The sequence below is a fragment of the Vicia villosa genome, linkage group LG6 (genome assembly GCF_029867415.1).
Source record: "Vicia villosa cultivar HV-30 ecotype Madison, WI linkage group LG6, Vvil1.0, whole genome shotgun sequence".
Lineage (NCBI taxonomy): Eukaryota > Viridiplantae > Streptophyta > Magnoliopsida > Fabales > Fabaceae > Vicia > Vicia villosa.
In genome coordinates this window covers 67,273,119-67,298,579 of record NC_081185.1, presented here as the reverse complement: position 1 = coordinate 67,298,579, position 25,461 = coordinate 67,273,119, and the positions used below count along the sequence as shown (strand labels likewise).

The 25,461-nt window shown below is 34.8% G+C and overlaps 2 protein-coding genes across 2 annotated transcripts; one reads left to right on the top strand and one right to left on the bottom strand.

Annotated features, from left to right (window-relative positions):
• Nucleotides 1-493: 493 nt before the first annotated feature.
• Nucleotides 494-3,879, top strand: LOC131609207 (pentatricopeptide repeat-containing protein At1g74600, chloroplastic-like). The gene has a single exon (XM_058880862.1). The coding sequence runs from the start codon at nt 673-675 to the stop codon at nt 3,322-3,324; it is 2,652 nt and encodes an 883-aa protein (XP_058736845.1). The 5' UTR covers nt 494-672; the 3' UTR covers nt 3,325-3,879.
• A 1,317-nt stretch (nt 3,880-5,196) lies between these two features.
• LOC131609206 (adenylylsulfatase HINT3-like) lies at nt 5,197-10,355 on the bottom strand. The gene is made up of 7 exons (XM_058880861.1): nt 9,934-10,355; nt 7,449-7,504; nt 7,019-7,076; nt 6,511-6,577; nt 5,965-6,020; nt 5,802-5,855; nt 5,197-5,603 (listed from the first exon to the last, which is right to left on the bottom strand). The coding sequence occupies exons 1-7, from the start codon at nt 10,141-10,143 to the stop codon at nt 5,469-5,471; spliced, it is 636 nt and encodes a 211-aa protein (XP_058736844.1). The 5' UTR covers nt 10,144-10,355; the 3' UTR covers nt 5,197-5,468.
• Nucleotides 10,356-25,461: the final 15,106 nt, after the last annotated feature.

The window sequence follows — 25,461 nt, the reverse complement described above, 5'->3', positions numbered from 1 at the left end:
AATATAAAATTAGGTGGATCAAAAGTGCATTTAAACCTTAAAAAAATGATGTATTTGTTATCCATCTGTTCCAACACAATCACATTAATTGCAGTGTAGGAGTTTTTAGGGCAAACAATAGTTATGTCTTTACACAATAAGTCTACTGATACGACTTCCGAGTTCTTAGTTGAACTATTACAAATCATATTTTTAGATGATTATATATTTAAATTTTTAATATCAATTTTTGTTTGTTTCGCACATTTATTGTGTAAAAATTTAAAATTATTTTATACTTCCTAATTTCCTTACAATATTCTAAAATAACTCAAAATTACATGAAAAATTTACAATGAATTCTATTGAGTAATTTACAATATTTTTATAATATCAATATTTTCTTAATTTTTTATTTTAATACTTATTTTTTATATTTATGAACATATGTTTCCTTTCTCCTTGCCATGGATATTGAATAGAGTAAAATTTCATTTGGCAAGTAAAACTCATGGTTATTTTTACTTTGATGGGTTGGAAAGAAAGAAAAACTATGTATCCACATACTTTCAGGGTGTGTTGTTGATTTTCCTATTGCTATTGAATTTCTGAAGTAATAACAATGTAAATTATCAGATATCATGCTTTCACCATGCTTCATTGCTTAGATGAAACATTTCCACCACACTGAATATGTCTGTAACATTATACTCCCTTCGAATGTTCCTTCAAAATTCACTGCTCAATACAAAAAGTACACAACTTTCAAGCAGATTCACCTCCTCCCTCGCTTTTGTTCCAAACCCATATGTCATATTGCGTGATTACAAGTTTTCAGGGAAGTACGTTGCTAGAAACACAAAAATCCTGCATGCCCATTTTCTAAAAACTCATTTTTTACAATCTGGTATCTTCTTCATGAACTCTTTGATTGATTTATACTGTAAGTCTGCTGACATGGTCGCTGCTCACAAACTGTTTGATACAATTCCTCTACCAAATATTGTTTCTTGGAATGTCATGATATCTGGTTACAATCGTAGTTCCATGTTTGTGAAGTCGTTGGAGATGTTTTGTAGGATGCATTTGTTTGGTTTTGAGCCTGATGAGTTTAGTTTTGGAAGTGTTCTTTCGGCTTGTGTTGCTTTGGAGGCTCCACTATTTGGTATGCAAGTTTTTTCAGTTCTTATGAAAAATGGTTTTCTCGAAAGTGGTTATGTTCAGACTCAAATGGTGGATATGTTTTGTAAAAATTTCAACTTTACGGAGGCTATGAGGTTTTTTAATGATGTTTCATGTGATAATGTGGCGAGTTGGAATGCTATTATTTCTTTGGCAGTTAAAAATGGAGAAAACCAGGTTGCGTTGAATCTGTTTCGTGAAATGTGTTGTGCATGTTTAATGCCGAATAGTTATACATTTCCAAGCATCTTAACAGCTTGTTGTGCGCTTAAAGAGATGCAGATAGGGAAAGGAGTTCATGGATTGGCGATCAAATGTGGTGCGATGGATGTCTTTGTGGAGACTGCTACCATTGACTTGTACACCAAATTTGGATGTATGAGTGAAGCTTATAGACAATTCTCTCAGATGCAAGTCCAAAATGTGGTGTCTTGGACTGCTTTAATTTCTGGGTTTGTGCAAGAGGATGATACTGCTTTTGCACTAAAGCTTTTCAAAGATATGAGGAAAATCGGTCAGGAGGTAAATACCTATACCATTACTAGTGTACTTTCTGCGTGTGCTAAACCTGAGATGATCGAGGAGGCAGAAGAACTTCATTCCTTGGTAATAAAGTTAGGGTTGGTTTTGGATGATAAGGTTGCAGCTACTTTAGTCAACATGTATGCAAAAATAGGAGAAGTTGGGTTATCCGAATTAGCCTTCAGCGAGACAACAAATACGAAGGATCCGGGCATATGGGCGTCGATGTTGTCTTCTTTTGTGCAGAACCAAAATTATGGAAGGGCACTTGAGCTATTCACTGTAATGTTCGGAGAAGGAGTGAAACCTGATGAGTATTGTATTTGTAGTTTATTAAGTATTATAAGCTGCTTAAGTCTAGGGTCTCAGGTGCATGGTTATATTTTAAAGTCTGGGTTAGTTACTGATGCTTCTGTAGGTTGTTCGCTTTTTACAATGTATTCAAAATGTGGTTGTTTAGTAGAATCCTATAAAGTTTTTCAACAAGTACACGTGAAAGATAATGTTTCGTGGGCGTCCATGATTTCTGGTTTTGCAGAGCATGGATATCCTGATCAAGCTCTTCGACTATTTAAAGAAATGCTATATCAAGAAATTGTACCTGATCACATTACATTAATCTCGATTCTAACTGCATGTGCTGATCTTCGATTCTTACAGACAGGTAGAGAAATTCATGGTTATGCTTTTTGTTTAGGACTAGGACAAAATACAGTTGGTGGTGCACTTGTAAACATGTATTCTAAGTGTGGAAGCTTGAGTTTGGCAAGAAAGGTGTTTGATATGCTTCCTTCTAAGGATACATTTGCTTGCTCTTCATTGGTCTCGGGATATGCCCAAAAAGGTTTAATCGAAGATTTGTTTTTGTTATTCCATGATATGCTTCAAAATGAGGTACCAATCGATGCCTACACAATTTCATCCGTTCTCGGGGCAGCTTCACTTTTGTGTCAATCAGAAATCGGAACTCAATTGCACGCCTACATTGAGAAGTTGGGATTACAAGCCAATGTATCCGTTGGAAGTTCGCTAGTGACAATGTACTCAAAATGTGGGAGTATCGAAGACTGCAGGAAATCATTTGACGATGTTGAGAAGCCTGACCTTATAGGTTGGACATCGATCATAGTGAGCTATGCTCAACACGGTAAAGGTGGAGATGCCTTAGTTGCATATGAACTTATGAAAAGAAAAGGATTTCAACCTGATGCAGTAACTTTCGTCGGGATTTTATCGGCTTGTAGCCATAGTGGGCTAGTTGAAGAAGCTTTCTTCTATCTTAATTCAATGATTGATGACTACAACATTGCGCCGAGTCACCGTCATTATGCTTGTATTGTTGATCTTCTTGGTCGATCAGGTAGACTAAGAGAAGCTGAAAGTTTCATTAACAATATGCCTGTTGAGGCCGATGCTTTAATATGGGGAACTTTGCTTGCTGCTTGTAAGGTTCATGGTGATTTCGAGCTCGGGAAGTTAGCGGCTAAAAAAGTGATTGAATTGGAACCAAGTGATGTCGGTGCTTATGTGTCGTTTTCAAACATTTGTGCAGATGGAGGACAGTGGGAAGAAGTCACAAAGATTAGAAATTCATTTAACAAAACTGGGATGAAGAAAGAACCTGGTTGGAGCCTTGTGTGAAAAGCAATGATGTCCTGATTGCTGACCTTGTAAAAAGCAAATATACAATTCATGATGTATCATCGACCACCTTCCTCGATCAAAGCCAGAGTGTCTCAGTAGGGGCTGAATCAAAACTTTCAACTATTCAGAGAAATTGTCTGTCAAAATCCATGATAGCAGAGACTAGTTACATCTTGCCTTGGAAAGAAAGATTGTTCCATCCAATTTTGTTCTGCTTTGGTCTTACCATGCTTGTTGTATTAACATTATATGGTTAACTTAGTAAAAGTATGTAGTTAACACAGTTGATAGTTAGTAAATATAAATGTGTTGCACCTTATTAATCATATTCAAATATACAATTAACTATGATTTTGAAAATCATTAACCACAATTTTCAAGTAGATATTTGAATACAAACTGCGGTTAATGAACATTATACAAATTATCATGCCATTCATCCACTATGGGAATAATGTATTTATCTATAATAATGTATTTATCAGTAATGGATCAGTAATCAACACACATCCTTCATGATTCATTCTTCTTTTTCACTAATATTACCATGCTTGAGAAATTACTCATACTAGGCCTAATCAATCACCCATGTTTCCAACAACTCTTTGACTTGATTCTCAATTTTATTTTATTTTTTATGGTGTGACATTAACAAGGTCATATTCATGATACATCAATCCATTTGATGGATTGGGATTCCGTGACTTTTGATCACATGATTTTGATTTTGATTTTGAGTGAGTTTAGTTACTAAATGAGAAAGTGAATAAAAAATAAAATAAGAGAGAACACTTTGTAGGAAGATATAGACACAATGTCAGTCATGGTGATTTTCACGTATCAAAGTCATTTGATGGACTTGTTTCTTTTGAGGAAGCAATTTTAAGTGTTTCTGGAACATGATATGCCTAGTAAGTTAAATAATTATTTTTAAATATTAATATAATCAAAATTTATTTTTAAAAGATATATCTCAAAAATAATTTTTATAAATGATTATTTAAAATAATTATAAATTTAAATAATTATTAAAATTTTGAAAATTTAAAAATGTAGTAGAAAAATAATAAAATATCTAAAGTAACATTTTATAAAAAGTTGTTTAAATCAATTTTTTATTCAAAGCTATTTCAAAAAAATGTAATTTAGTTTTAAATAAAAATTATGTGATACAAATACTAAACCCAACATTTGATATAGATATAACAGCAATCAAATCACAACATTCTCCCAACAAATACTACGCATTTGATAAAAATAACAGTTGACTGATAAGTTAGTTGATAGTTTATAGCTTATGACTGATGGCTGATAGTTTATAGCTTATAGCTGATAGTTGAAACTAATAGCTGATAAGTTAATTGAAGTGTTTGGTATTAGCACTTCAACTAACTTATAAATGTAAAATGACATAAAAGATATTTAATACATAATTATTTCATTTTAAATTAAAATAAATTATAAAGGATAAAAGTGGATTTTGATTAAAATAATAAGGATAAAAAAAATGATAAGCTATAAGCTAAAACACTATTTAAAATAGCGTCTGAAAAATAAGCTATAAGCTAGCAAAATAAGTTATAAGCTCATAATGAAAAGGTCATGAAAAGGTCATCACCAAACAGGTCTAAATTATCATATGGGCTTATAAGCTATAAGCTCAAAAATGTGTCTTACCAAACAGAGCCTACATGTGACACTTGTTTGAAAAAGAAAAAAAAAACTATTTTGGGTAAAATTATTCTAGAAGAAACAAATGAAGAAAATTAATCAATCAACTTTGCAAAATTGATTGATAAGAGTCCAGAGAGGAAAGCACAAATTTGAATTTTCTGATATCACAATTTTGAGCATAGAAATATCAACATATAAATAATTACAAAATTCTTACCTCTCTAGTAAAGTTCACACATAAAAATTTGACTGTGCACGCACGCACACATACACAAGAATTGATGTATGCACAGCAATCACACATTCAACAAATGAGTAGTTGAGACTTTTCTTAGCCAAGTAAAAGCAATGGTTAAGAAATATCCAACCAATCATTCATTGAGTTTGAGGGTAATGTTAAACTATAGTAATGAGCATGTAACATTCCTCTAAATGAAAATATTATGTTACAACAGATGAATAATCCACTAACTTTTGCTTGAACAAAAATCCTCATTCTTACTATCTTGGCTAATGTCTGATGCCAACAACTGTTCTTGAATACAAGCTGCAAGCTGAGAAACTTTCTCATCATCTAACTTAAGGGGACGCCTTAGCAAACTCTATATAAACAAAAGATTTTACCATCAATTAATTCTCACATTGCATCTAGAGCATAATATAAAAAGCGAAAAATAAAGAATAACTATATATCATAATTAAAGTAAGCTCTAAAAGTAACTACCAATTATGGTCAGGCATTTTTCTACTGATAATTATATGCGTACCAGATCAAACATGAGAAGCAAGTGAAAAATTACCTCAGAATCCCACAAACAATCGTATGCTTTACGGGGAATTATGTGAATATGAGTCTGAAAATAAACATTTTTATGGTAAAATAAATTAACTTTCACAATTTGTGAAGTAAATGTTTGATTCCATAACATTACTTATAACAGGAGAGAAAATACAAAATCTTACATGAAATATTACTTGACCAGCATCTGCTCCATTATTGACCAACAGGTTGAATGCATCTGCAGAATTCCAAACATCATTGCTTAAGATATAATGTCATGCAAAAGAATTAAAGGACAAAAATGACAATGTTCAGCATAATTATATTTTTTTTCTGCAAACAAATAATAGTAAGAAAATTTTGATACACTACATATAAATTGCTAAACAATAATTTAAAATATCAAACCAAACGAGACAGTTGAACTTGTGACTCGCTGTCATATATGGTTCAATTACTTGAGCAGTTTGATCACAGTTTTGTCTCAGCTCACCCAGTTTAGAGCAATTAAACCATGACCCAAGGGTTTTGCCGAAGGGGGTATAGTTTTAACGAAATTTCATTACTTTTCCCCATTATTGTCAGAAAAGGCATTATGAGGTTTCCGTAGGTATCTACTAGCAGAGTGCTCAAAACCAGTGATTCTTATTTAAATATTGAAGTCTAAGCCATATATAAGAACAAAACAAAGCAAAACTCAGACAATGTATGGGTATGAAATTACATACTGCAGCCAGTAGCCTTCATGATTGCATTACTAATGAAGGGAACTTTGGAACACATTGCAGCTACCACCTGTATCATAAGTCAATCAGCCTAGGCAAATAAACAAGACCATTGCCTCACATTTATTAGTATACTCAAATTTAAATTTGTTAAAAACACGAGCACACAATTTTGCATATCTTTCTGTTTTGCACTAAAATATAGCAGAGTTTTCAAGCTTGGAGACATTGAAAAAATGAAGGAGAACAGGGGAGTTATGATTTATGAGCCTCCAACATGTCATCCACTGTCTGTGACTTAAATGATTAAAGTGCAGACACCAGCACATTAAGTAATGTAAATAAACCCATGTTAATTTAAATCAATGTATTTTAGACAAAATCTAACACAAACTTTAGTAAAAGAATTTTCCTTAAGGAGATAGAAATTTGTGTAAAAATAAAATCAGTGAAGCAGGTAAAAAAATGAAAATAAAACTTAATCTCCTTGAACATATTGAAAATTACTTACTGATTGAGGAGTAGTATCTATTGAAGGGTAATGAGATTTCGGGATAATGAGCGAGTGCCTGGTAAACAAAATATAGATGTGAGAAGTAGATAGATAAACAATGTCAAGCAGAATAGTTGAAAAAGTAAATTAAAATTGGTTTGTGAACTCGTAGCGAGATTACTTAATCAGCTAATATGCCAATGACAAACTAAGAAATATCCAACATTCAATCAATTCACTCAAAATGGAATGGAATAATGGATATTTCCTAGTTCTCCTCAAACAAAACTTTACATCACTACCCTTTCTCTTATGTTACAAATTAACCTGAATAGAAAAATAATATCTTGTTTCAGTGTGTATGGCCAAATGTACATACAGCCAACACTGAAATAACTAAAAAAAACATTGGAATATGGAATTGCATGTAAGACATACAATACCTTACCCATGACTCAACGGGTTTGTATCCAATATGCATAGGCACATGTCATCTTCATAAAGCTGTTAAGAGTAACAAGATATTAAAAACAGCTAAGGTGAAGAGAAAACTTGGTTGGATTGAATATCAATAATTAGCAATTAATGAGTACAACAGCATCAACCAATTATACCAGCAATGGTCAATAACAATAAATTTATGTTAAACACGTGGTTGGAAATATAAACATGTTTTTGAAGGATTTCTAAGAGTTCTATGATTCACAATTTCAAATAGCTCCTTATGTCTAGGTATTAAAGCTAAGGGAAACCTAATGTTATAGAGCTACTGCTGTGTTACCTAACATTAACAGACGGCTGATTCAACAACTTGAATTGAACTAGTAAACTTATCAAATCCAACAATTGAGAAAACTAATTGGTTGTTGATGGCTGACTAAACTTCCACTTTAATCAGTATTTTCACTCTTTTATATCTTTAAACGAAGAAATTCCATATCTAAATATTGTTGATATGCACAAAATATGTAAGCCCTCAACCAATAGCAACAAAACGTTTAAATTCTGGAAAATAACAATCCTGGCTCAATGATACTCCATCTCTTTCAGATCGATTTATTAAACAAAATGCAGCTTCAAGATGAAACCTCTATCAAAGATAACTCCTACCAACCAGACTTAAAAGACTACTAAAAACCTATACTAGATAAACACAATATTCCACACTTTCCAATTTAAAAGCATAACATCCAACTCCTCCAAAGGCCTTTGTAATTATTACTTAGCATTTATAACACTTAGACATCTGGCCTCATTATTACTTTTTCTAACAATGAAGTGACTAACCAATGTCATTAATTCACGTTTTTTAACAACTTAATGTATCTATGTACTCACTTATACAACATATCAACCCAACAAGTTGGGACTATGAAGCACAGACACTTCTAAGAGTAGGTGTGTCGCGATGTCTGACACATGTCGGTGTCCAACACTTATATGACACCCGTACGACACGTATCGAAAAAGTCAAACAAGAGTCCCCCATAAAATAGTTTTCTTTCTTTGTTTCGACACTCTTTGAATCGGTATTTGATACCCGTATAACACTCACATAACACGTGTCGGACAATTCAGACAAGTGTTTAAAAAAAAAAAAAATTCTTTACTTCAACACACTTTATACATTTTTTGGGTAAATCTCTTACGCATCTAAAAGGTTAAAACATATATTGCAGCAATGTTATCAATGCAGAATTAAAAACATCAATTTTGATTATAACATTTTAACTTTTTTTAATAATAAATGTATAAATGAATGATAAATACTACCATATATATAGCGGTGTAAGTGTCTTATATTTTCAACATAACCCAATGTCAAAGTGTCAGTGCCGTGTCATGTTTTGGTGTCCGTGTTAGAGTCTGTGCTTCATAGAGTTGGGGTAATTAGTTTGCCGACACTTAAAATGGATTCTCTCACTATTCTACAACAACAACCAAGTCTTATCTTACTAGATGGAGTCGGCTCATGGATCAACTTCTTCCTTAATATTCTATTCAAGACTATGTTTCTATTCAAATAGTTAATCTCAAGATCTTTCTTAATAACTTCTCTTATAGTTTTTCTAGTTCTTCCTCTACATCTAACTATTTGAGTCCTCTCTCTGTTTGATCTACTATACTTATCACAGAATCTACAGGTTTGATCTACTATACTTATCACAGAATCTACAGGCTTTCTCTCTACATATCCAAACCACCTAAGTCTATTTTCCACCATCTTTACTACTATAGGCATTACCCCAACATTCTCTCACTATTCTAAAGTGAACAATTCACTTCAGAAACTAAAACAAGAGACCTTAGTCATTAATGAGTAGCATTAGTACAACATAACTACAACCAAGTCTCATTCCACTAAGTACAATCTGCTACATGGATCAAACGAAGCAGAATATGTTAAAAATAAGATACAGCTCATCTAACATAAGCAACTAACTAGGTTTAAAGTATAATAAAGTGACTACTATCAACACTTGATTCACACATTTATAGTACCGACACCTCTGAAAAAAGATGTGTCTGTGTAAGTGTATTATCAACAATTGATTCCATCTCTGTAACACTAATACCAAAAATGTATGTATGTGTTAGTGTGACCATACTTATAAACTAATGAAAGCGTAACCGTTGAATTTTCTCATTTTTGATCGAGATATCTTACTACTCTAACCTCTAAAGTGAGAATTTGACTTAAAAAAGGATATAAATCCACTTAGATGAGAGTTTAATATCATTGACTGAAACGAATTAGCCCCAAATTAATATAAAAAATCATCATTCTTTGTTTAAAAGATCAAATTAACGTCAAAATCTTCTTATTACTATTAAGTATTTATTAAGTATTTATCAGTATTTATCACAATTTCCAAATAGGCTTAATCTTAACCATAATTCCATAAACAATCAAAAGAAAGGAAAAAAAAAACCTTAACAGCATGAGATTGACCACGAATAATACTACAGAAGACACAATCATCATGTAACGAACTCCGATTCTTGATATCACCCAATCGAGTTTCGGAATCGGAACCGGATGAACAAACCGAACCGGATAAAGGGGGTTGATCCGAAGTCAAACGGGTCGGGTTGAGATGCGAGGACAAAACGGTAAACCTCCTTGTTGCTTCAATGAACATGTTTGAGGAGTTTTGAAAATCGGGAAGCAGGGTTAGTTGGAATTGAATGAAGTGATTCGTGGTGAGGTGTTACTCGCCATGGAGTTTTTTTTTTTTGGGGTTTGAAATTGTCACGAGGGAAGGAACGAAATTCAACGGTTACGGTTTGATTAGTTTATTGTGAATGTGATGATGATGGTGATTTTTTTATTTATTTTGTTTTTTGTTCTAAAATGTGTTCGCACGCATAACATAATCTTATCCATGTTATGACTTATCAGTAGTAGTCAGCTATAGATTGTTATCGCTAAGAGCATCTTAAAAAAATATTTAATTGGAACACATTAAAAGAATACGGTCCTATTGATTTTGGGTTAAATATATTTTTAAAAAAAAAAATTCAAATAACCAGGTTTAAAAAAAAACTATCTAAAAAATCACATTTTGGGAAAAATTATCTGGATGATCAGGTTTGGGAGGTGGCCTACATATAGGAGTCACCTCCCGTGGCGCCAACTAACAAAAGCTTCTTCTTATGCGCCACTTTGGGTGGCGTCATAGTTCATTTTGAACTATTAAGCCACCTGGGGTAGCGCCTATGTGTGTTCCCTTTTTTTTTTAAATTGTTTTAACATATTTAAAAAAAACTATTAAATAAATAATTAGACATGCGGAGGTAGTGTTTAATGATATAAATAGGGAAGAAACATTACAAATACGGGAAATACAAGAAAAACATTACAAATACGAGAAATACGGGACAAAGATTACAAATACGGGAAAAACGAGAATATTTCTAAAAGACATTAAAATTATTCTATTCCTGACCCTTATGACCGCCAGTTCCGCAATCTAGAATTGTTCGAATCCGTTGGGAAGGTTCTCGACGACTCCCCCCCCCCCCCCCTTGTCCCCCTAGTCCTTGGTGAAGGGTAGAAAAACACTTAGAAAGGGGGGGATTGAATAAGTGTGACTTTAAATCTTGAGCGATAAAAATAAAATGCACAATTATTTTTATCCTGGTTCGCTGTTAACGAAGCTACTCCAGTCCACCCCCGCAGAGATGATTTACCTCAACTGAGGATTTAATCCACTAATCGCACGGATTACAATGGTTTTCCACTTAGCCGCAACTAAGTCTTCCAGAGTCTTCTGATCACAACCTGATCACTCCGGGAACAACTGCTTAGTTCACTCCTAAGACTTTTTCTAGAGTCTACTGATCAACACGATCACTCTAGGCTTAGTTCACTCCTAAGACTTTCTGCTCAGCCAACTGCCAAGACTTCCTGCTCAGCCAACTGCCAAGACTTCCTGCTCAGCCAACTGCCAAGACTTCCTGCTCAGCCAACTGCTAAGACTTCCTAGAGTATACTGATCAACTGATCACTCTAGTTCCTTACAACTTAATGTAATCTATTCAAGAGTTTACAAATGCTTCTTAAAAGCGATAATCACAACTGTGATATTTCTCTTACAATTTAAGCTTAATCTCACTAAGATATTACAACAGCAATGTAGTGAGCTTTGATGAAGATGAAGATTCTGAGCTTTTGATTTGAACAGCGTTTCAGCAAGTTAATTTGAATTGTCTTTGTTCAGGATCGTTAACCTTGCTTCTCATCAGAACTTCATATTTATAGGCGTTGAGAAGATGACCGTTGAATGCATTTAATGCTTTGCGTGTTCCGTACAGCTTTGCATTTAATGTTATACGCTTTTGTCAACTACCTCGAGCCTTGTTCACGCTGTGTCTACTGACGTAGCCTTTAGTAGCTTTAACGTTCCTTTTGTCAGTCAGCGTAGTCTGCCACGTGTACTTCCTTCTGATCTGATGTTTGTGAATACGACGTTTGAATATCATCAGAGTCAAACAGCTTGGTGCACAGCATCTTCTGATCTTCTGACCTTGAAGTGCTTCTGAGCGTGATACCATCTTCTGATCTTCAGTGCTTCTGATCTCATGTTCTTCTGATGCTTCCATAGACCCATGTTCTGATTCTGCTTCGACCATCTTCTGATGTCTTGCCAGACCATGTTCTGATGTTGCATGCTGAACCATTTTGAGACACATCTTCTGAGCGCTGAATTATGCGTACTCTTTATATATTTCCTGAAAGGGAAATTGCATTGGATTAGAGTACCATATTATCTTAAGCAAAATTCATATTATTGTTATCATCAAAACTAAGATAATTGATAAGAACAAATCTTGTTCTAACAATCTCCCCCTTTTTGATGATGACAAAAACATATATAAATGATATGAATTTGCGATCAGAAAGAGTAGACGGCAAAAGACAAATTACACAGCTATAGCATAAGCATATGAATATGTCTCCCCCTGAGATTAACAATCTCCCCCTGAGATAAATAATCTCCCCCTGAAATAAATACTCGAAGAACTTTGATAAAAGACTTCCCTGATTATTTCGGTAGAGACGATCATATAAGCTTCTGCCTTCAGAGAATTCATAGCTTCTGACTTCTGCTTCTATTGGACAGCTTCAGAACTTGAATTTCTTTAGATCCTTAGAACACTCACAGCTTCTGACTTCTGCTTCCATTCAGGACAGCTTCAGAACTTGAGTTTCTTTGATCTTCAGCACATTCACAGCTTCTGATTTCTGCTTCCATTCAGGACAGCTTCAGAACTTGAATTTCCTGGATCTTCTAGAACATTCACATCTTCTGATTTCTGCTTCCCTCGGATAGCTTCAGAACTTTGAATGTCTACCAACATCACTTCATGCTAGATTTGTATCAGAACATTGTTGAATGTACCAGAGCATCATCTGAGCATCTCTACATCCTGAAATGTTACAGAACAAAAACTAAACGACAAAAGTCAGCATGAACGAGTTAGAACATAAAATGTATATTCAAATACATGATATGTATCAGAGCCAAATGTATCAGAGCATTTAGGCTAAAAACATGTATCAGAGCAAATAATGTATCAGAGCCATAACATTATATGTATCAGGGCAAATAGAATTTTGTCATAACAGGATAGACAATGATATTCAAATTCTATTATCAGTGCTTCTGATTCATTCTTCTTTCTTGCTTCTGATCTCTGAAGCTTGACAGCACTCAGCTTGCTTCAGTTTCCATGGTTTTGCTTCTAGTGTTTGCTTTGAAGATTCACTTCACTTCTCTGTACCTGCAAAACACTTAAACCATATAGAACTTGCAGTTCTTGTTAGTGAATGTGTGGGAGCCTTTACCCAGCAACTGATAGATTTAATCAAATCATTTATCATTTATCTTTCTCCCCCTTTTTGTCATAACATCAAAAAGAATATAAAAAAATTCAGATGTATAAAACAGAACACATGGAGGAAGAAAATGATTTCATTTAGGTTCAACCAATGGGTACAAAAGTACAGGATGAAAAGATCGGATGCACAGAAACAAAACAGATGCAAAGAAAAGAAAGAAACGACACAGACTCAATCTAAGATGGCCCTAGTCTTGATAAGATCTTGGCCAGCATCTGTTTAACATCGTTGTTGTGTCCTTCTTGCCTCTCAATGAAAGCATCATACTTCTCATTGAGTGAGCTTTGCTCATCCTGTCTCCTCTGAATTTCTTCTAGAGTCCTTGCGAGACGAGAAGGTTCATCAAGAGAAGCTTCACCGCTTTCAACCACAGGAATGACATGTTGATCTGCAGCTTCCATAGAAGTGTCATTTGCTGGGATATCCTCAACAGGGTCTGATTTAGCAACATGATCTTCAGCATCTGCTTCTTGCAGAGAAGCATCTCGATACTCTGCAGCAGGAATTTCCGAGTCGCCATTCTCAAGTGCCTGAAGAATGGCAGCTAGATTCCTTGGAGCAGAGGGACCTTCAACTTCTGGTGGATCAACAACTTCTGGAATGACCAAGCTAGGGTCTTTCTTAGAAGGGTTTTCCCTCAGAAAGTCAAATAAGGTCTTGAAGTCTCCAAGCAGAACAGGATGCTCAGGAATCCAGATAACCATGTCCCTGCATGGGTTTGCTTCCATTGCAGCAGCCAGTCTCAATACTTCCAATTCATCCACAAAGGGCTTCTCCTCCAAAAGATATCTTCCTTTGAGGCGAGCAAACCAGAAGTCTTCATAATTCCTCAGAATTCCACGAGGCCTTGGAGCAGCAGCTACACAGGCTTCTTGAAGTTCTAAAAACAGAGCATCTGATTTTCTGCGAAAGATCCTCCAGAAGTTCCGCATAGCAACATCATTCAATCCAGAACTTTCAGCAATTCTGAGAGTATCAAAGGTACTTCTGAGATTCTTCTTTATGTTTTCAAAAACCACACCAATAGGATATACAGGGCTGGATTTTATTTGGGTTTTTGAAAAGGCAGGGTTGGAGGTGAAGTATGGAAGAGGTTCTCTATCCAACCTATAAGAAGATTCTGCTTCAGTATCAGAATCTAACACTACCACTTCAGCTTCAGGACGAGGCTTGGGAGTGTAGTTGCAATCACGGAGCAGTTGCTCATGTGATGCAGAGGTTGGAAAAGGAGAATCACAAGGATTGTTTTGAGAGGTGGAGGGAGTATGTTCAAGAGTGGTATTGGGAGAAGGTTGAGATGGAAAGAGAGTTTGAAGGGGTTGAATGTTCAGAACAAGATTGTCAACAGCTTGGTCAGAGACAAGATTAGTGGAGGGTGAAGGAGACGGAATGGATTGAGGAGATGGTGGAGTTTTTGTAAGGGGAAATGGTGAGGGAGGAAGAGAATTGGATTTGTTTGCATGTGAAGAAGGAATGGTTATAGGGGAAGATGGTGGTGTAAGAATATGGACAACAACGGGTGATTCTGATGAGGCTTTTTCTGGTTCAGGGGTAGGTACAACTTCTATTGGTGTAACTTCTGATCGAACAACAGGAACAGAAATAGGTTCAGAGATGCATATACCTTTGGAACCTTTCAGAAACGCTTTGGTCACATCCTCCGTTTTCTTCAGCTTCTTACTCTTCGGCTCTTCAATAATCTTTGCTTTGCCTCTAGAGATTTCTTTTCTTCTGGCATAAGCCTGAACTTCTTGTTGATTTTCAGCTTCTTGAGGAATATTGTCTTCATCAGAGCTTTGAATAATCATTTTCCTCTTCTTGGTTATCTTCTTTTCAACAACTTCAACTATCTCATCATTTTTGTTTGACTTCTTCTTCTTTTTCTCTTTCTCAAAGTCATCAGATACGGCCTTAACAACATTAGCAATCACCTCTTTAGAAACCTCTTGTTTCTTAGAGACAACAGAAGGATAATCATGCTTTCTTTTAGTTCTTTCTTCCCTCTTGCGATTTACTTTGAAAGGGGCACCTTTGTCTTGATCTTTAAAGCTCTTATTCTCTTCAAGAGATTTCAGATAAACAGTTTTGACATCAGGTACCTCACTATTGAAGAAGGTTTCAAAGTCAGCCAGAACTGGTTCTCTTATGGTTCTTGTTCCAGCTAGAGGTTCAGGAACTTTGAGAAAAGTGTCAATGATTTTCATCTTCTTTAAAGAGAAGGCATTCAGACAAGATCCAGTGGTGACAGCAAGATCTTTGATGATACCTTCAGACTTCAGACTTTCAACAATCTTGGAATGTATCAGAAGGTTTGTGATAATCCTACCAAAAGGAATGGTTGTTCCAGCATTTTCCTTTCTGAAGGCATTTCTGGAATCCTTTACTGCTTTCCACATATGGTTGAAGATAATGTAAATCGCATCAACCTTCTTCTGAGTGGCAATGCAATAAAGAATATACCTTTGATCATTACTGATGAAGTCCGAGGCATGAGTTGATTTCCTATGATAGAAACACCCGAGAAGGATCTTTGTCCAGATTCTGTAGATATCTCTCAAGTTCTTAACATGTGAAGTTTTCTTGACATTTTTATAGAGAGTGGATAGAATATCTTCCACATCTTCTCTTTGATCAGACTCAAAAACCCCTTCAGGATTTTTCAGATCAAACATCACTCTTAGGATGTTTTCAGTAACAACAACAGACTTTCCATGGACGAAGGAGAGTATAGCTTTTGGTGCAACCACAGCATGTACCCAGAATTCTTTGACAAGATCCGGATAAACAGGGCCGACGAACTCAGCAAACAAAGAGGTCCATCCTTGAAAGATGATGTCTTCTTTAAGATGAAATTGATTTTCTTCAAGGTTATCAAAGTCGACCATGAGTTCACACAAAACTTCCAATTTATTTTTGGGGATGGAGCATGCAACAACAGGGGTGAGTTCCTGGTGTGTTTCATCGTGCATATGAAGAAGAGTAGATGAACCAGCAAAATGAGATGAAGAAGCAGCCATTGATGCAGAATGAACGAAAACGAGCAAGAGAAGCGAACTAGGTTTTCGATTAGGGTTTTTAGAAAAACGGCTAAAAACTTTTCAAACGAGAGAATGCAAGAAGAGAGAGAGACAAAGGAGCGAAAAAGATGTATGATATGATTTGAAAAACATATATAGGGACGGATTTAAAAAAAAATTGAACAGTTCCAGAATCAAAGGAAATCAATTTTATTAAATGATGAGTGACGTGAGGAGAGAGAACGTGGTAAATGAAATAATTTAAAAACAGTTACCTAGGTCGGCGTCTTTTCAACTGCACGCTTTGTACAAACCGTACAGACACGTGTTCATCATTTGATAATAGATGACAGCTGTAAATATCAGAGAGATTTTACGCCTTCAAATTCTGATCACTGCTTCTGAGTTGATCAAGTTTCTCTTCTGGAAATACTCCTTCTGAAGTGTGCTGATATAAGACTGAATGATCTTCGGATCCATTACTTCTGATATACACAGCTTCTGGAGGTTCACTTCTTTGTTCTGCAGCTTCTGATAAGATAAAACTGTATCTGCAGAAATTCTTAAGCTCTTTGTTTCATCAGAAACAAGTTTATCATCAAAACAGATGTTTACTGATTTGTCCACAATTAATGTTTCAATGTTGTATATTCTGTAGCATTTAGAGCAGTCAGAAAAAAAACAAGAAAGAAACACCAATGCTTTAGAGACAAACAAAACAGATGGTTCCAAGACTAATAAACTTTCTTTTCTGAATTCCTACAAACAAAGTTTCTTCAACAGATTTAAGAACCAGAACTTGAAAAACAATCTTTCTTCCCTTCAAGTGTTGAGACCAACTTGAATCCAGGTGTCAAGTCATGTTGAATGTTGTCTTCTTTGTTATCAAGAGAATCTGCAACAGAAATAATCTTTTTCTTTGGTACCCACATCTTCTTGGGTCCTTTCTTGTTAGATTTTCTCAAGTTCTGATTGAACTTGGGTTTGACATTATAATCAATAAGAGGAACAGCATGATAATTCTTAATGTGAGTTTCATGATATTTCCTAGGTTGTGTCACATGCTTCTTAGTGTGTGTTATGTGAAAACTTTGTGCATGTGAGGTGTGCCTAATATCATGAGAGTGGCCATACTTGAACTGATCATACAATGGCTTGTATGTAATTTTCATTTCATCAACAGGTTCAAGTTTGTATGGGGTTTCACCCTCATAACCAATGCCAACTCTTTTGTTTCCAGACACAGCATATATCATAGAAGCTAGCTGACTTCTGCCAATACTTCTAGATAGGAACTTCCTGAAACTTAAATCATATTCCTTCAGAATATGGTTTAGACTGGGAGTGGATTTTTCTGAATCAGAAGGAGATCCAACATTATTGGATAGTTTTAAAAGTTTATCTTTCAATTCAGAATTTTCCAATTCAAGCTTCTTTGTTTCAAATTCAAATTGCTTTTTCAGCTTTTTGTATTTGAGACTAATCTGAGACTTGAGTTCCAGAAGTTCAGTTAGACCGGAAACTAACTCATCTCTAGTAAGTTCAGAAAATACCTCTTCAGAATCTGATTCTGATGTAGATTCTGATCCGTCATCTTCTGTCGCCATCAGCGCACAGTTGGCCTGCTCATCTTCTGAATCATCTTCTGACTCATCCCAGGTTGCCATAAGACCTTTCTTCTTATGAAACTTTTTCTTGGGACTTTCCTTCTGAAGATTTGGACATTCATTCTTGTAGTGTCCAGGCTCATTGCATTCATAGCACATGACCTTCTTCTTGTCAAATCTTCTTTCATCAGAAGATTCTCCACGTTCAAATTTCCTTGAACTTCTGAAGCCTCTGAACTTCCTTTGCTTGGTCTTCCAGAGTTGATTTAGCCTTCTGGAAATCATGGACAGTTCATCTTCTTCTTCAGATTCTGATTCTTCAGGATCTTCTTCTCTAGCCTGAAAAGCGTTAGTGCATTTCTTGATATTTGATTTTAATGCAATAGACTTACCTTTCTTTTGAGGCTCATTTGCGTCCAGCTCAATCTCATGGCTTCTCAAGGCACTGATAAGCTCTTCCAGAGAAACTTCATTCAGATTCTTCGCAATCTTGAATGCAATCACCATCGGACCCCATCTTCTGGGTAAGCTTCTGATGATCTTCTTCACATGATCAGCCTTGGTGTATCCTTTGTCAAGAACTCTCAATCCAGCAGTAAGAGTTTGAAATCTCGAAAACATCTTTTCAATGTCTTCATCATCCTCCATCTTGAAGGCTTCATACTTCTGGATTAAGGCAAGAGCTTTTGTCTCCTTGACTTGAGCATTTCCTTCATGAGTCATTTTCAAGGACTCATATATGTCATAGGCCGTTTCCCTGTTAGATATCTTCTCATACTCAGCATGAGAGATAGCATTCAGCAAAACAGTTCTACATTTATGATGATTCCTGAAAAGCTTCTTTTGATCATCATTCATTTCTTGCCTTGACAGCTTTACGCCTCTGGCATTTACAGGATGTTTGTAACCATCCATCAGAAGATCCCATAGATCACCATCTAGACCCAGAAAGTAACTTTCCAGTTTATCTTTCCAGTATTCAAAGTTTTCACCATCAAATACCGGCGGTCTAGTATAACCATTGTTACCGTTGTATTGCTCAGCAGAGCCAGATGTAGATGCAGGTGTAGGTATAGTCCTTTCACTTTCATCAACCATCTTTTAAATGAAGCGTTTTTCTCTTCCTGAATCTTTTCTAAACACGGTTAAGTGCTTGCACCTTAGAACCGGCGCTCTGATACCAATTGAAGGGTAGAAAAACACTTAGAAAGGGGGGGATTGAATAAGTGTGACTTTAAATCTTGAGCGATAAAAATAAAATGCACAATTATTTTTATCCTGGTTCGCTGTTAACGAAGCTACTCCAGTCCACCCCCGCAGAGATGATTTACCTCAACTGAGGATTTAATCCACTAATCGCACGGATTACAATGGTTTTCCACTTAGCCGCAACTAAGTCTTCCAGAGTCTTCTGATCACAACCTGATCACTCCGGGAACAACTGCTTAGTTCACTCCTAAGACTTTTTCTAGAGTCTACTGATCAACACGATCACTCTAGGCTTAGTTCACTCCTAAGACTTCCTGCTCAGCCAACTGCCAAGACTTCCTGCTCAGCCAACTGCCAAGACTTCCTGCTCAGCCAACTGCTAAGACTTCCTAGAGTATACTGATCAACTGATCACTCTAGTTCCTTACAACTTAATGTAATCTATTCAAGAGTTTACAAATGCTTCTTAAAAGCGATAATCACAACTGTGATATTTCTCTTACAATTTAAGCTTAATCTCACTAAGATATTACAACAGCAATGTAGTGAGCTTTGATGAAGATGAAGATTCTGAGCTTTTGATTTGAACAGCGTTTCAGCAAGTTAATTTGAATTGTCTTTGTTCAGGATCGTTAACCTTGCTTCTCATCAGAACTTCATATTTATAGGCGTTGAGAAGATGACCGTTGAATGCATTTAATGCTTTGCGTGTTCCGTACAGCTTTGCATTTAATGTTATACGCTTTTGTCAACTACCTCGAGCCTTGTTCACGCTGTGTCTACTGACGTAGCCTTTAGTAGCTTTAACGTTCCTTTTGTCAGTCAGCGTAGTCTGCCACGTGTACTTCCTTCTGATCTGATGTTTGTGAATACGACGTTTGAATATCATCAGAGTCAAACAGCTTGGTGCACAGCATCTTCTGATCTTCTGACCTTGAAGTGCTTCTGAGCGTGATACCATCTTCTGATCTTCAGTGCTTCTGATCTCATGTTCTTCTGATGCTTCCATAGACCCATGTTCTGATTCTGCTTCGACCATCTTCTGATGTCTTGCCAGACCATGTTCTGATGTTGCATGCTGAACCATTTTGAGACACATCTTCTGAGCGCTGAATTATGCGTACTCTTTATATATTTCCTGAAAGGGAAATTGCATTGGATTAGAGTACCATATTATCTTAAGCAAAATTCATATTATTGTTATCATCAAAACTAAGATAATTGATAAGAACAAATCTTGTTCTAACACTTGGTTGTTCTTGTTGTGTTTTGGTAGGTGGATCTCAGATTAGCCCCTTCATGCGCTCATTGGACATGTAGTCTTATATCCTACTGTCAAATAGTTGGGTCCCCATGCCCTCAAAGATTGGTCGTGGCGGTGGAGTTGTGTCATATGATCGGTAAAACCCAGTGCTTGAGTTGCCTTGGAAAAAAGACATTGTTTGTTGGGGTGTGATGTAGCCATATTCTTGGTGTTGTGATTGTTGGGGTGTGGTGTAGCCATATTGTTGGTGTTGTGATTGTTGAGAGGTATGGTAAAGTGACGATTGAGTGATCATTTGTTCGTTTGACATATGTCGTGAAGTCGGGCACAATAAAAATACTTGTCCTAATCGTGGAGCAACCTCCACCAACAATTAGTTGTATGTCATGTGTTTGTACTACTTATGTATTTGTACTTGTATTTGTACTACTTAAATATTTATATTTGTATTTGTACTACTTATGTATTTGTATTATCTTTTATTAAATCAACTAGTATTTCATGTATTTGTACTATCTTTTATTAAAACAACTAGTTATGTATTTGTACTATCTTTAATTAAATCAACTACTCATGTATTTGTCTTGTAGTGAAGCTGTCTTCATGTCCCATACTGTCAGTTTGTATTTTGGACAGTCAGATATGTATGCTTTCGTCTAGTCCCATCAAGTCAGACATTGATCAGTGTGCCTGCATTTATCACACAAGTTAGGCGTGCTTGTAATAGTACACAACAGTACTCCTTTTCTACCCACTACTATTATAAATTAGGGGTTCCTAGGGTTGAATTTACACACAGAAACACAAACACCAAACACCAAACACATATACAACAATGTCTCGCATTAGGCCAGATGGATGTCACCGGACAACAGAGCCCCCACCCCGGAGATCAACATGGCGTATCGAACATGAACCGGAGTATCGCAGAAGGAACGGACATGTCATATTCTCTCCCGTCAAACCTCCCATGCCGGTTATGTTTTGGAATATCTCTTCCGTCGAGCAACGCAAGAGGACTCTCATGTCTTTTTTAGAGGGGGAGTACGGATCCGGCGAACAGATCAGAAGCATCAAGAGGCTTAAAATAAGGGTTGATGCTGTGACCGGAGCAACGATAAGTTTCTGGGATAAGGTGGAATACGACATTGTTTGCATTCAAATAATGAATGGACCAAATGACATTGTTTTAACCGTTGTAATTTCTTAGATGTTTTAGTTTTTTTTTTATGTTGGTGATTTTCAATGTACCTTTTAATTAATGAATGATTGTTTTCCATGAACGCTCATGTTAACTGATTCATTGATCTTATTTTCTTATTTAATAGATTTTTTTTAAATATATTAAAAAAAAAAAAAACAACAACAAAAAAAAAACAGCCAAAAAAAAAATAAAAAAGGAACTGAACATAGGCGCCACCCCAGGTGGCTTAATAGTTCAAAATGAACTATGACGCCACCCCAGGTTGCGCATAAGAAGAAGTATTTGTTAGTAGGCGCCACGGGAGGTGGCTCCTATGTGTAGACCACCTCCCAAGCCTGGTCATCCATGTAATTTTCCCCAAAACGTGGTTTTTTGGATAATTTTTTTTTAAACCTGGTTATTTGAATTTTTTCTATTTTTAATATCTATAAATATTTTAAATTTTATTTTTAATTCTTATTAAAAAATGATATATTTTAATTCCTATATAATTTTTACGTATGCAGTTTTATTTTTTAAATAATTTTTTTATACGAGTTTAGAATATTATAAAATATTTTTTACCAATTTATAGAATTTTTTATAATGAGAAGAATTAAACATGAATTTTTTAAATTTTAAAAGATAATGATAAAAGTAATGCAAATTTCGACTTAGAAATCAAATTTTGGGTTTCTTTTTTTTTTCGAGGAACTTTTCATAACGTTCTAAACACGTCTTTAAAATAATCATTCAGAAGTACACATCAGTTTTATAGTATGGACTAAAATTACGTGCATAATTATTTTATGGGACTAAAATATGTCATTTTTTTAATAGGGACTAAAAATGAAATTTAAGATATTTATAGGGACCAAAAACATACTTAACTCTTTATTTTATTGAAAAATAAATGTATCTAGATTATATCATGAACCAGATACATTGATTATTTAATCAATTTAAAATATCAAAATGAATTTAAAATGACAACTTTCTTTTATAAATAAGATCAAAAGGAGTATTATATAATAGTAACTGTCAGATTTTAAATTATGTTTGACTTTTATTTTAATTATATAGAAAATAATAATTATAAATAGTTGTGATTGATTGACTCTGTAGTACTTTCTACATTAATTGTGCATAACAATTAGTCACTTACAAAAATATAAACAATTTTCTTAAAGAGATATAATTTTTTTGGTTTAATTACAATTTTAGTCCCTCTATTATCAATTTTTTTGGGTTTTGATCCCCCTATTTTAAAATTCAAAATTTTAGTCCTTAATTTTAGTTTTTTTTTAGATTTTGATCCTCTTGCAAATCCGAAGGCAATTTTTAATGAAATGAAATTTACATTGATGACATGTTGAACATAAATCTTAAATAAGTTTTTTTTAACAGTTCACTGCTGAACTGGCACTGACACATCATTAATGTAAGCGTTATTTCATTTAAAATTCCCTTCAGACTTGCAGGGGGCCAAAATTCTCAAAAAACTAAAATATTGGGACTAAAATTCTAAATTTTAAAATAAGAAGACCAAAACAAAAAATAATAATAATAGGGGGACCAAAATTATAATTAAGTCTATTTTTTATTCAAATAACCCAATTTTTTGATTTAATTTTCAAACTAACTTACATTTTAAAAAAATTCTAAAATACTCTACTTTCAAACAAAAAAAAAATTGAAATGAAATGCAGACGTCAGACAAATTGGCGTTGTCATTCAAAATTCCAGTGGTGTCGTCAATTAAATTGTCAACTATATACAATATGGACAATTTAATTGACGACTGCATGCATGCATTAGGTACTAGCGCCAATTCAATTGGCTAATGTGGTAATTGAATTATTTTTTTATAAAAACAATAAATTATATAGAAAACTAAATAATAAATATTAATATTTAATTTAAATTATTTTTTACATACGAAAAATAAAATAAACACTAACGAAGATAGTTGGTTGGGTCATACTGGCCACCAGTTCCTTACCCTCTAGCTACCCTAACTTGTTGCACTCGTTGTTGATTCATCTCAGGTATTTGAGAATTTGAGGTCCCAACAACATCACCATCACCAGAGTACGAAACCTACCTACATCCTATATAAAAAAAAGTTTTTTCTTAAAAATAATATGTTAGAACAAATATAGCTCATAGTAGCTAAATATACACTTTCATGAGTCTCAATGTTAGCGACGGTTCCTCTATACATTCATCCAAGGTCAATATAGCCATTTTACAAGTGAGAAAATAAGAGAGAGTAGTGTTTGTTGGTGATTCAAATATGAGAGATGTGAAGAGTAATATTTGTTGTTGATGCTGAAAAAGAATCGAGTCGATGTCTTATTTATAAGGTAAGGAAGATATTGAGTAGTTGAACGTGATTAAATATAAGACATGCATGTAGTACCGATGGTGCCAAGTCAATGGGCGTCCTCTTTCAAAATTAAGTGTCATCGCCAATTGGACTGGCGATGGTGTAAGTAGACTAAGGATACAGGTTGCGCAGTATGCATGACGTAGGCATGGCAGGAATAACATGGTATGTCTTGTCTCAAAGGCTTTGCAGACGTGCAAGAATCTCCCACATGGCTATGCATTAACACCAAATGGAGTAGTGCTAGCATGAAATTCTCGACCTGCTAAGTTTGACAAATAGAATGTGATGCTGAGACAATACATAGTTAAAATGCAAGAATATATGGTTATATGTTTGACAAAAGTAGTGTTCGACTATTGATGTCAAAGTTTGACACACTAACCCTAAGATATGGGACTTATCATATTTTCCAAAATTATGAGAACGGAGTTCCCATAAACTCAATAGGATGAGTTGTCGACCACAATAGTTGAGACAAGATAAAATGGTTAGATCGAATTTTTTTATCATATTAGTTGTCGAAGACACATGGAAGTAAGTGAGAAGATTGGAAACTACGTAAAGGGTTATGTGTCGAACGTTGAAGACATAGTCGTTGTAGGCATTTGTTTCTATACTAGTATATATAGTAGTTTTAGCGTTAGGAATCAGGTGAATCATTGTAAAATCTCTATAGAACTCAAAGTACCCAAGTCAAAGCGAGAAACGAGTTTGTGAGGACTGTGTATAATTCAGCACCCTAACTTTTATACATTTAAGCAAAGCATTTCAGTTACTTTTACTTAATTTATTCCAGCCTTTATCGTTCATTTATAGTTTATTTTATAATAGACTTTGACACATTCGAAGCCTTCAATTTCCTTTCATTTTCAAATCTTTTCTTGTCACTTTCTTAGTCGATTTCAAACATATAACAACATTCAAACACTTTTCTCTTGGAAATTATACACAAAACGCCTTTGGATTTTATAGTTTGATCCTGTAAGTAATTATTCAATACTAAGTAATTGTTTAAGAAATCACCAGTAAACAACTGGTGATTACCTTCAAATGTTGCATGGTATCGCCAATTGAATTGGCGAGTGTTCTTAAAGTTGTATGCATATGTCCACGAACATTAAAATTGCATTCAAATGTTTAATTTCATATCAACCTAAACCAACACCAGATCATTCTCATACCATATCATTTGCATCCAAATACATTGTTATTGCTCATTACAACAAAGACACATGTGTCTATGATGTATCTAGGTTTGGTTTTCAAAATTGTCATGTGGCGTGTATGTTAGCATATTTAACATGCTGACATTGTCACATGTACACCTAGTTATCAAAAAATTAGTGTGGCATACCATGTCAGCTTGTATTAAGAGATGTTAAC